Source organism: Aethalodelphis obliquidens, unplaced genomic scaffold, assembly GCF_003676395.1.
Source record: "Aethalodelphis obliquidens isolate GAN/ISIS:26980383/991018 unplaced genomic scaffold, ASM367639v1 scaffold72, whole genome shotgun sequence".
In the NCBI taxonomy this organism is placed as follows: Eukaryota; Metazoa; Chordata; class Mammalia; order Artiodactyla; family Delphinidae; genus Aethalodelphis; species Aethalodelphis obliquidens.
Genome location: NW_020838016.1, coordinates 5806463 through 5819286, shown reverse-complemented (window position 1 = coordinate 5819286; position 12824 = coordinate 5806463). Strand labels below are relative to the sequence as shown.

General features: G+C 51.5%; 1 protein-coding gene across 3 annotated transcripts in view; it reads right to left on the bottom strand.

Moving 5' to 3' along the window:
* MRAS (muscle RAS oncogene homolog) overlaps positions 1 to 12824 on the bottom strand; it is a 57776-nt gene that overhangs the window by 30915 nt on the left and 14037 nt on the right. For all 3 annotated transcript variants that reach the window (XM_027091567.1, XM_027091565.1, XM_027091566.1), the window contains exon 2: positions 1455 to 1665. In XM_027091567.1, coding sequence (XP_026947368.1) covers positions 1455 to 1647 — 193 coding nt within the window. In that variant the 5' untranslated portion in view covers positions 1648 to 1665. The remainder of the gene's footprint in view (positions 1 to 1454; positions 1666 to 12824) is intronic.

The following is a 12824-nucleotide window of genomic DNA, read 5'->3' as shown; positions in this document are numbered from 1 at the left end:
CGGGTTCGTGCCCCGGTCCGGGAAGATCCCACGTGCCGCGGAGCGGCTGGGCCCGTGAGCCATGGCCATTGGGCCTGCGCGTCCGGAGCCTGTGCTCCACCACGGGGGAGGCCACCACAGTGAAAGGACCGCATACCGGGAAAAAAAAAAAAAAAAAAAAAAATCTAGAATCTTAGAATTTAACTGATTCTAAAATTCATACGGAAATGCAAAGGACCTCGGCTAGCCAAAACAACTTTGAAAAAGAAGGAAGTTGGAGATTTAAGAGTACCTGATCTCAAGACTTCTTATAAAGCTACAGGTACCAAGACAGTGTGCTATTGGTGTTAAGACAGACAACAGATCAAACAGAATATGCGGACAATCAATTTTCATCAAAGGTACAAAAAAGGCAATTCAGTAGGGAAAGGACAATCTTTTCAACAAATAGTGCTGGGACAACTGCATATCCATATACCAAAAAGATGAACTTTGTCCCATACCTCATACCATATACAAAAATTAATTCAGGATAGATCATAAACCTAAATATAAAACCTAAAACCATTAAACTTCTAAAAGAAAACATAGGAGAAAACCTTTGTGACCTTGGGTCAGGCAAAGATTTCTCAGACACAACACGAAGCGGGGTGGAGAGTCACCTCAAAGAACAAACTGATAAACTGAACTTCATCAAAATTAAAAACTCTCGTCTTTGAAAGACACTGTTAAGAGAATAAAAAACAAGCCAAAGACTAGGAAAAAACATTTGCAAATCACATGTCTGAGAGAGGACTTGTATCCCCGTGGTTTTCAAATGTCATAGAATGACATTCTATGATTAATGGCTCTTTGTTTCGAGACTCAGATGGTATAAAGTAAGAATCAGTAAGAATCTAGAACAGTGGTTCTCTAACTTCATCACCTGAAGGGCTTGTTAAAACACAGGTTGCTGGGCCCCACCCTCAGAATTTCTGAACTGGTAGGGCTTGCGGGTTTTCATTTCTGATTAAGTTTCCTGCTGGTGCCCCTCCAGCTGGTCTGGCTACCACACTTCGAGAACTGCTACTCCAGACCCACTTAGACTAAACTAGAAACACAATGTCAGATGCAAGACTCCCCACCCCACCCCAGGGACAGTTTTCAAATAAACTATGTTTATTAAGAGAAAAAATTGATTTCCCCCTTTTTAATTAGCTAGAGACATCTATAAATGTTAATCAGAGCTTCTGATGAGAGAGAAATAAACATGACATCACTGAGTTGGCTTGATTCTAGCCTTGCCTCTTTCTCGAATACACATTTTGGTTTCCACAAAGTTGTTCAGAATTCACCCTGGAAAACATACACAGCCTTATACCAACCATCCCATAATGGCAACACAGAAGAAACTGGCATGCCCCGCTGAAGCCTATCGACTTTCCCTGACCCCCGCGTAACGCCCCACCCACAGGCAGGGCTGCATCGCGTCTCACCGTCCAAGATGGCCCACTGGTTGTCAATCTCTGTATGCTTCAGGTAGGAGTCTTCGATGGTGGGGTCATAGTCAGGCACAAAGATCTTCTGGAAAAACTGGATGGTGAGGGCGCTCTTGCCCACACCCCCGTCTCCCACCACCACCAGCTTGTACGTAGGGAGGTTGTCGCTGGGGACGGCACTGGTCGCCATGTTGCTGGTAGGTCAGACCTGGGGAGGCAAGATATGTGGAATGAGACAGGGGGCTTCTTCTTCTCTGACTCAGGGGAAAATATTCACGGGGCTTCCTCCTTTCTTACAGAGTAACAAATACTCCCAGTTGTAGAAAGTTTTGAAAATGAAGACATGCAAGAGAAAAGTGCTACCCCAGGTCCCTCACCCAGAGACAATAACTGTTAAAATGATTTATTCGACCATTTACTGAATGTCAACTATGTGCCAGGCCCGGTCTTGGGGATATAATGCCACACGGCCTTTAACCAGCCAAAGGCCATGTCAACGAAGTTTTTCCACCATCAAATTCCGCCCTAGTCCTGTACAGTTAAACACGTGGGCGTTAGTCTGAGCAGGGAGGGCAAGGAGGTTCGCCTTTCACATCAACTGGTCATTGGACTGTGGTGCTGAGAAGAATGGGAGGCTGTCTGAGCTTAAAGGAAAAGACAGTCACAACAGCTTAGCACAGCTGAGCTCAGCGTCTCTGAGCCCCTTCCAACTCTCAGAATTCTGTGATCCTGGCTCTGTTCTCTGATCTCCTTGGCCTCTATCATGTAGAAAGTCGTGTTAGACTCTCGTGACATCTGGTCAACCCCTCTTTTAGCTGGGGAGGAAGAAGAGGAGGATCAGGGATAAGTTTTATTTTGATGACGTTGAGTCCAGTTAAGGCAGTGGTTCTCAACCAGGGGCAATTTTGTCCCCCGGGGATATCTGCAATGTCTGGAAATATTTTTGGTTGCCAAAACCAAGTGGGTGCTACCAGCGTCTAGTCAGCAGAGGCCAGGGATGCTGCTAAAGATCCTATAATGCCCAGGAAAACACCCCCAGAACCACCCTAAAATGTCCACAGTGCCAAGGCTGAGAAACGTTGAGCTAAGCTGACTAGGCAGGGGCTGGAAATATGGGACCAGGATCCTAAAGAGCAGTTGAGCCTGAACAGATAAGGACTGGCTGTGTAGAGGTGATGGCAGAGAAGTGAAGAGTGACTTTGGAAACTGCATCACAAAGTACCAAGCAGGAGAGGCGGGCAGAGAGCATGGAAGGAGCATTCAGAAAAATCGGAGGGAAACCAGGATCTGTCACGGTGATGGAAGCCCAGGGTTTCCAGAAGGAGGAGGTTGACAGCACCGAAGGCTAAACACTGGTGCGGGATGAGGGAGGAGAGTCACCTAAAGAACAATTTGAGGGTGTTGCCAGGGACCTAAGATGCTAACTAGGGAAACGCACAAACCACCTCTGGTAGGGCCATTCCTGGGTAGCTTCAGGACTCATAGAAGGGTAGGGGGGCAGGCAGCACGCCAGGGGACAACGAACTGTGTGTCCTGTGTGCAATCACTGCTGCTCGGGAAGGCCACTGACTGAGCCATAGTTTCCTTACGTAATAGATTAAAGGGCTGGGTTTTCACAGTTGTTCTTAGCTCTAAAAGAGTCCTCCGTTCTAGATTTCAACAGAAAGGACGTTAGACACAAATGTAGGTTATGTGGCCACGCTGATTTGCATGGGGCTATAGGTGAGAGTCGTTGCCTAATCTTTTGCAGTTACTGAAGCTTGATGTTGACATTTAGGGTTTCCCTGCAGTGGCAGGGAAAGTAGGCGCTTTCACACGTTGTGGGTGAGAATGTAAATCTGTCCAAACTGGACTGAGAATACACTTGCATAAATACATCAAAATTTAAAACAGACATATCCTCTCTCAAAGCTATACCACATGTGAGAATGTAGTCTAAGGAGGTAATCAGACAAGTGTACAAAGATGTTAAGAACAGGGGTAAAAACGGAAATAACTTAAATACTGGGGGGCAAGTTAAAGAAAAATTTATCCATACAATGCAATACTATACGGCCATTCAGAAGGACGATATTCCCTAGCCTAGAAAAGGTTTATAATATACACGGAAAAAAAAAAAGCCAGTCTGCAAAACAGCAAGTACATATGATTACACTTCCATGAAGCTACCATCTATGAATCTACATGTCTAGGGTGGTTCTAGGCATAGAGAGGATTGGCACGTAGCTGTCTCTACAGGGGACTTAGGGACACTTTCTCAGATTTTCAATTTTCTACAACAAGCATGTGTTCTATTTGTGTATCAGAAAAGCTGAACAGTATTAAAATATTTCCACCAAGCAGCCACATAGCACAGGGAGATCAGCTCGGTGCTTTGTGACCGCCTGGAGGGGTGGGATAGGGAGAGTGGGAGGGAGGGAGACGCAAGAGGGAAGAGATATGGGAACATATGTATACGTATAACTGATTCACTTTGTTATAAAGCAGAAACTAACACACCATTGTAAAGCAATTATACCCCAATAAAGATGTTAAAAAAAATATTTCCACCAAATAAAATGTTCGGGCCACCTGAAAATGTGCGATTCCCTCTCCTTCGAGTGGGGATTTATAACTCCTTTGGTGCGGGATAGAAGGACCAGGTGCCAGCTGAGCCCCAGCATCTGGTTCCCCCATCCCCCCTAGGTGGGGATGACAGTGGGGTTAAGCTGAGCCTTCAACACACTGAGCTCTCCCACGTGACAGAGCTGGTGGTCCAAAGGGGCCAGAGGGGAGGTGAGGGAGACAAAAATGAACCGCTGTCCTAGCCTGGGGAGGATGGTGACACTAAGCCAGCGTGAACGTGTCTGCCTATGAAAGAGGCTGTTTTTAAAGCTCCCTTCCAAGAAGATACAAATGCTCGGGCTTCCCAGGTGGCGTAGTGGTTGAGAGTCCGCCTGCCGATGCAGGGGACACGGGTTCGGGCCCCGGTCCGGGAAGATCCCACGTGCCGCGGAGCGGCTGCCCGTGAGCCATGGCCGCTGAGCCTGCGCGTCCGGAGCCTGTGCTCCGCAACGGGAGAGGCCACAGCAGTGAGAGGCCCGCGTACCGTAAAAAAAAAAAAAAGTGAAGTCAGAAAGAGAAAGACAAATACCGTATGCTAACACATATATATGGAATCAAGAAAAAAAAATGTCATGAAGAACCTAGGGGTAGGATGGGAATAAAGACACAGACCTACTAGAGAATGGACTTGAGGATACGGGGAGGGGGAAGGGTAAGCTGTGACAAAGTGAGAGAGTGGCATGGACATATATACACTACCAAACGTAAAATAGATAGCTAGTGGGAAGCAGCCGCACAGCACAGGGAGATCAGCTCGGTGCTTTGTGACCACATGGATAGGTGGGAGGGAGGGAGACGCAAGAGGGAGATGTGGGAACATATGTATATGTATAACTGATTCACTTTGTTATAGAGCGGAAACTAACACACCATTGTAAAGCAATTATACTCCAATTAAGATGTAAAAAATAAATAAATAAGCTCCAAAGATATGATGTATAGCACAGGGAATATAGCCAATATTTTATAATAGTTTTAAATGGAGTATAATCGATAAAAAATTTGAATCACTATGTTGTACACATGAAGATAATATAATATTGTAAATCAACTATACCTCAATAAAAAAAATTAAAATAAATAAAAAATGAAAGCTCCCTTCCCTTCTCGCTGGCAGCAACGTGAATAAAAAAATACTAAGTGGGTGGGAAGGTATCGGGAAGGAAAACCGTTTCCCTTGATTTTCTTCTCAAGATAAAACAAGATGAGAAATACACTAGTAAATATGATAGAGGACCAACCTTTGAGGCGGTGCTCAGACCACCCACAGCAGAACCACCTGGGGACTTGAAAAAAATCGCCCTCTGCTTGCGAAGCAAGGCAGCTGGCAGGAAATGGTCAGATGAGGGCTGATTTCCTTTCACAGTGCCCTGCACTCAGGAGTTGGGCCCTGAGAGACCACGGGGGGCCAATCTGGGGTTCCCTCCCACCTCAGACTCAGTGGAACAGGGTTAGAATGCACGGTTAACACAAACCTTGGACTGGGTCCCTCGTGGGGAGAAACCCTTTAGTGCTTCCCATGGCTGATGGGTCAAGTCCTCGCCCCTTCACTGGACATTCAAGGCAGTCACTGGCTGCCATCGCTGACCTCTCCAGTGGGACCCACGTTGCAGCCTCTGACACTACTCTCTCCCAAGCAACTCTGTGTTCCCCAGTGTGCCCTGTGGCCCTATGGAGCCCTCTGCCCACCCCACCTCCTACTGGGGCCCTGGGGAGAGCGCAGACCTCTTCACAGGTCAGGCCCAGGCCGAGGAATCGCCTCTCGGGAGGCACCCGCTTCGACCCCGTGCCCCACAGTTCCTGGTGCAGAGCCCACCACCACACTTGAAGTTTTCTATACTTACTGTACACAACAGGGCAGGGATGCAACTCGTCCCTCCCTGGATCACCAAGGCCCAGCACCACATCAGCAAGGACATACGTCAGCTAGAAGAACTGGGGGCCCAACAATGGCCTTTCTGAACAACCATCAGACAACCCACCAGCCACAGCACTGGCCTCCCCACACAGAGGGCTCGGGGGCAGCTCTCCCAGCCAGGCCTTGGGACTGTCTCCCTCCTTCTCCCAAGTCAGACGGATCACACAGATAAGACCCTTCCTGGAAGCAAGTGTGAGCCCAGGTTTACAAAGGCGGGACCATGAGTCCAGAAAACCCCTCAATCTATAAGGGCTCTCGGGCAGATCTTCTCTTCATGCACATGTTTTTCCAGTCTTCAACCTCCCCCGAAATAATCCCTGACTAAAATGATGTCTTTGTAAACAGGGAGGGCAGTCAAAACGCCAAGGGGCGTGCAACACACTCCTACAAAATCGGCTGATCTCACGTGGTGTGGAGAAAGAATTTTTAAAGTCACCAGAGGCTGTGACGAAAGTCGCCACAGGATAAAATGTTGGTCGGTGCTTAAGGAGCAAACTGTTTCCATTTAGGACATCCCTCTCCTCTCCAGTCTATTCAACTAGACGGCACCTTGGAGATCATTCTAGAACGTTGGTTCTTCACCATTTGGGGGTCATAGATGGCCCCTTCGAGGTGGGAGGGTGGAATAAGGTGGGCCCGGGGCTCCCTTTAAAGTCTCGCCACCAATTTTCCGTGCCTGATACTCTCCTGCCCACCAGCTGAGCGACCCTGGGCGAGTTAACCTTTCACAGCCTCAGTTTTTTTACTTGAAAGATAGAGTTGGCTAGAGAATCATCCTTTGCAGGATTGCTCTAAGCGGGAAATTAAAATGTATGAGGCGAGCCCAGCTTAAAGAAGGTGCTCAAATGTTTGTTCTCTCGCCCTGTTTACTTTGTTCCCAGAAGAGGCGGACCCACAGTCTCCCTCCCTCCCTCCACTCTGAGGCTCCGCGGTTCCCAGCCTCCTCCCCCGCCCCCATCAGAAGCCCCGCTGCCACCTCAGCTCCCTTGCAGTCAGATTAAATAGGTTCGTGTGGCAACGTCACCCATCAGTTAGAACACTGTTTCCATGGGAAATGGCTCCGAGGTTCCAGACAGCCCACTCCACTCAGAAACCAACTTTTGGAACCGCAGCCCCTGGGCGGAGGAGGCGCCGAGCGCTGGTTCCCATGGCAACCCCCGCTCCCAGAGCCCTTCCCAGTGCCCGAGCAACCCAAACCCCGGCTCAAACTGGAAACTTCTCTCTAAAAGGCAGTATCACTGCCTCGACGATTTTAATGACGTGTATACGAAAACTTTAGGCATCTTTCGGCTGAGAAATAAACTTTTTTGGTGGCTGTCTTTTGCTCCCTTTCTCTCCCCACGATTAGCACCAGGCCTGCTTGGTTTGAAGTTGTTTCCTGAATGGCAGATTTCGTCTTCCCAGCAACTGGGGAGCTCCAAGAGGACAACAGCCACGTCTCCTCATTCTCTTGACCTCTCACAGGGCCAGGCAGGGCCCAACACGTGGGAACCTCAGGGTGTATTCGCTGACTACTCCATACTGGCCCAATAAGCAGGGCGTGACACCCTCCCTTCGGACAGGGGTAGGCTCGTGTCCCTAGGAAGTGGGGGCTGGGTGGACCCATGACCCCAGAATAACCTTTTCACCCAGCAATTTTCAAAGTGTGCTTGGAGGGAGTTCCTGAGACCTCCTGGGAAGCCTTGTGCAAAGCCCCCTCTGTTCTCAGGGGGGCAGCTTGGGGTGGAGCGTCAGTCATAGCCTTGGACTCTTCAGCCAGGCAGCTTGAGTTCCACTTGTGTCTCTGATACGGACTCCCTGTGTGACGTGGAGCGAGTTTCTTAACTTCAGGGAGCCTCAGTTTCCCCATCTATAAAACAGAACAGGACCCTCAAGAATGTGTAATTACAGTCCCAGTGGGGGGGGGGAACTGGAGGGCCCCCCAGTGAGGGCATATTTGCACTGATGTGCAAAGCAGTTGGGCCCCTGGGCTCCCTGCAATGTGGTAGAGCCTAGTGATCTGGACCCCTGCTTGCCCCATCCATGGCCCTGAGAGCACCTGAACGCATAGGGCTGCTGGAGGACCCAACACAGTAATAAATCCTAGGACAGCAGTGGGCCCCAGCAGCCCCCCAAAACAGCAGTGCCCAGTGGTTATTATCTCTTACCAAATCTGCCTCCTTCTCCCCAAGTTCCCAGTTTCTAGGGCTTCTAGAGAGCTTGTTTCCCAGAAGAACAGCCCAGAACACTGCCCATTTTTCTAAGTGGGCACATGGTAAAAGAAATGGCTTTGGCTGCAGACACTGTCAAGGGGCTCAAGGGCTTCCTGGCCTCTCCATGCTCCCCATCCCCCAAGCACCACTTCCGAAGTGATGTCATAGTCCTAGCCAGAAGAAGAGGTGCCCAGGAGAGGCTACATGGCAGTAACAACCCCCACTATTTAGTGGGCATCAGCAGTGGATGGATCAGACACCGAAGGTCAGGCTTGGAACCGTCGTGCTGCACTGCCTAGAATTCTTTCGGTCATTAGTTTTGCAACATCACAGGACTTTTCCTTGACTGTCTTTTTGACTCGTAACCCATAGGGCACTCTTCATCTTCTCTGACTATAGGAGCTGTGGCAGTGGTCATCCCAGAGCCTCTCCCAAAGATGCTACCAACTTAATTGAAGGTTTAGTTTTCACTGCTTTTTGCTTCTCTATTTCCATACTAATTCTTTTAAAGACCTCCCCTAACCCCATCTGTCAAACTACAAGTTGTCTGGTAAATAAAGCTGGAAGAGGGGGACACGTTCATTATTAATGCAGCTCTTGGGAGAGTGAATGGACTTTCATTCACATTGAGCTGAATCAGCCCTGGGAAGCTAATCTCATCTCTGTGACGTCTGGGTGTGCCCAGTGCAGGGGGATGAGGATACATTGGGGGGTGACCCAACCCATGTGGAGGAAACGGCTCTGCATTCCAGGAGCTGCCCTTCCCTTCTGCACAATTCCCAGAAATGGGCAGCTTCCCCAGGGCTGCTGATTTGCAGGCTGTGCAAAAGTGGCGTGCGGCCCCGCCAGGGGTCTAGGCCACTTGGCATCCCTAAGGCTCCACTCTCCCCTCCCTAAGACTTTGCTCTGCCCTTTGTCTCCCACCTTTGCTAATCCCAGCCCAGCACTGTCACTGCATCACTCAACCCCTCCGGGAAGCCAGCGCATTCAGCTCACTTGATTATTAAGATTTAACCACCAATCCCACCGTGTGTTGTTTTATGCTGTACAGGACCTTAAACATCAGCAGGTCTGGATGGTATGTGGCATGGGTGCCTCCCCCGCTTTCCCAGCGCCAATGGCAGGCACCACAGTCCATCGTGGTCCTCTTTCCTGCTCAGTCTTACAACCCTTTTCAACGCAGCACCCTTGGCAGCCACAACCAGGTGACTGGTCCGGAGAGGAAACTTGTTTGCCGTCCCAGATCGAACCCACTACTCTTTAGGTTCCCTCCAAAACATCCCACCTACTGGCTGTCCTGTTCCATGGGAGGGGCTCAGGACCTTCTGGGGGAGCCTGCCTGGCTACCTCTGGAGAACTCTGTTACCCAAGTCTTCTGGGTAATACATCAGCCCCTGCTTTTCTACCCCATCAAATCCAAGCTCCTCTGCCAGGATCACACCTGGACTGCTGACAGCAGGGCAGAAATATCAGACAGGAGTCCTGAGATCCAGACAAAGGCCAATGCCTGAAGTAAGCCAGGCCCTTGACCTTACTCATGAACCCCAAGTACCACGTGCTTCCTTATATCACAACTATTAACACTAGGGTCTTACTTGCTAGTGTGTGAGTACCTCCTGACAGAGCCTGGAGCTTAGCCATCTACAACCCAGCGCTGTGAGTCCCAGAAATGACCTGCTATAATAATTACAAGGGTGATCATGTTAAAAATGATAGGAGCACTTAATTAACGTAGGCGATGTGTCTGATGCTGTTGGAAGATTTTACCAAATTAACTCATTTAGTTGTCGTAACAACCCTATGAGGTATAACTTTGTCCCCGTGTTACAATTGAAGAAATTGAGACACAAAGAAGTCAAGTAACTCTTCTAAGGTCAGCCAGCTAGAAAGCAGCAGTGCCAGGATCTAAAACCACAACAGTGTGGCTCCAGAGCCCATGGCCAGTGCGCCAGGCTAGGCAACTTCTCGTGGGGCAGAGTGGTGGGTGGGTGCAGACGCGGGCCAGGCCAGAGGCAGCAGATCCGAAGTGCTGGGAAGAGGTCAGCAGTGAGCCAGGGAGGTGGTGTCAGAGTCAGGGAGGCCTCCAAGGCCGGACTGCTGCCCCTGTGGGAGAAGCAGCCGAGCAGGTCAGGGTCCAAGGGGCACCCAGGGTAAATACTAGTCACTGGGAACAGACACGCGCCCTCCATCCCAACTGGGACAAAGTCTGCCAAATAGGGCACAGGTCTGGTACCGCCAGGTGCTCCTGCCCTGAGGACCAGGGAGAAAGCTGAGGGATCAGGCAGCTGCCCAGCATCGTGGGAACACCAGGGGCTTCTGAGACCTCCTATTTCAGCACCCCTGTCGGGCCCCTCTCCACTGTGCTGGTCCCTGCCCCAGCCTGTCTCCTTGTGTTCCTACACACCGGCTGCTCCCCGCCAAGCTGGGGGCTGGCGCCTCAACTGGAGCCCTTCACCAAGGAGCCTGAGCTAGGAACTCGCACAGCTGCAACCTTAGGCAAGTTACTTACACTCTGTCCCTCGGTTTTCTCTTCTGTAAAAGTGGGGACAGTGGCAGCATTTGACTTGTGGTGGTCATGATAGGCTACATTTATTTGCTTGGCCCAGTGTCTGGCCCATAGAGAGCATTCAATAAACATCAGGGAGTTACCATCACCAGCATCCTTCGAAGTCCATCTCACATCCCTCCTCCTGCAGGAAGCCCTCCTGCCTCTCCAGAGTCTTTCCTGAGCTTATGCCCTGCAAACTGGCTGGTTCCACAGATGACAGCTCAACGGAACTCAGCCCCTCGCCACTCCGTCCTCGGGGCGCTCTCACGCCCATCTGCCAGCTGGTCTCAGCTCCCCCATTCCGCCTTGGGGGGCAGCCTCCTGCAGCCATGCTGTAGGACGACAAGCCCCGCATACTGCTGACCCAATGATGAAGGAGATTTAAGCTCCTCAAAGACATTTCCCCAAATATTCAGGAGATGCTTGTTCACTGAATAGACTGCACAGCAGATACCGAATTGCTGGGAACTCGGCATGAAACGGTTTCTCCCTCTGGTCTTTAAACCCAGAAGTGCTCTCCATCCTAAAGCCTAGCCCCTCTCTGGGTTCCTCCTGTTTTGGTGGATTTATCCTTGGAAAGAAAAACCTGTTAAGGACACATGACATGAGAAAGGGCCCATTTTTCCTGAGCCCAGAGGAGAATGATCCAGGAGGAGGAAAGTAGACAGGCCACCGGTGCTGGCCACCCTTCCCCCAGTACACACAGAGGGTCAGATCCGGGAGACTTGCACGTCCAGTCAGTACTCCCAGAGCACCTCCAATGTGCCTGGTCCTCGGAGCTGGGGAGACGGAGATGAATGAGCCCCAGCGCCTGGCTTTGGGGCTCATGGGGTGTGGGGGGGGAGGGGCAGACAGACAGAGGACTACAGTATACAAGGCTAAGTGGGAGCACAGGGGTAGCGGGGGGCATCTCACTCAGCCTGGGGGCATTGCAGAAAGCTTCCCGGTTGAGGCAATGACAAAATGGGGTCTTGAAGGCCAAGTAGGTATCAGCTAAGGGAAGTGATAGGGACAAGCATATCCCAGGTGAGGTCCAGAAGTTGCAAAGCTGTAAAGCACAGAGGTGTGGAAAACCAAGAAGGTGCCAAGTTCTGCAAGCAACACGTGTGACTGGAGCGCAGAATGTGTGACGTGTGCGGTGCGGGGGGAAGGGAAGTGGGGAGGAGCTCCTGTTGGCTGCCTGACGTCTGGGGGCGTCTGCCTTTGTATCCAGAGCACTAAGCACAGTGCCGGGCATGCAGTGGCTGCTCTTCAGCACAGAATGATGAAGGAACAAGCGCAGGGGCTGCAGGGCGAGGCGGTGGGGAGCACAGGGGCCCCGCGTGACCCCGAGGCCCCCGGACCCTCCCCTCCCCACAGGCGCGCCATGCAGGCTCGCTGGAAGGCCGCACGGTCCAGCAGGCCCACAGCCCTTTCTGATGACCGCAGTGAAGTTCACCAGCCAGAAAAGCCCAGCGGACGCTGCATAACTCGCACAGGACAAACTGAGGGCTCCAGAAGCTCAGAGGAGAGGAGAGGGGAAGCAGACGGGAAAGGGCTGCAGGGCCGGTGGGAGCGGGAAGGTCATGCAGGCGGAGCTGGCATGGCCACAAAGGCCCAAAGGCAGACCTGTGTGGGGTGGCATTTGGCCTCCCCATTTACCAGCGGGGAGCAGAGTCAGAGGCGCTGAGGCATGTGCCCGAGGGCACGGCTTGGGAAAGGGTGAAGCTGGGATTTGGCATCCAGACCGACAACTAAAAACTAGAATTCTGCCCCACTCCCCGCCCAGCTAGCCCAGGCGGCTGGGTGGGTCTGCGGGGGTCTCCGGGCTGAGGGGTTAACGGGGGCTTCGGTGTCTCAGGGTCCGCACGACCCTTCAGAACAACGTGCTCCACTGGCATATCCGGGCCACGGGGGTGCTGCCACCTGGCCGCTTGGCCCTCACAGGCCCACGTCCTCACGGGCTGAGGTCGCACCCCAATGCCCGGCCCCCTGTGTCCCCGGGTCCCACCACCACAGGGAGGCTGGGGCTGCACTCAGTCCAGGGGTGAGGGGCAGGGCTGCCGCCCGGCCCGCAGCTTCCTCGAGGGGCAGAGAGGAGGAAGCGGCTTTATCTTTGGATTCTT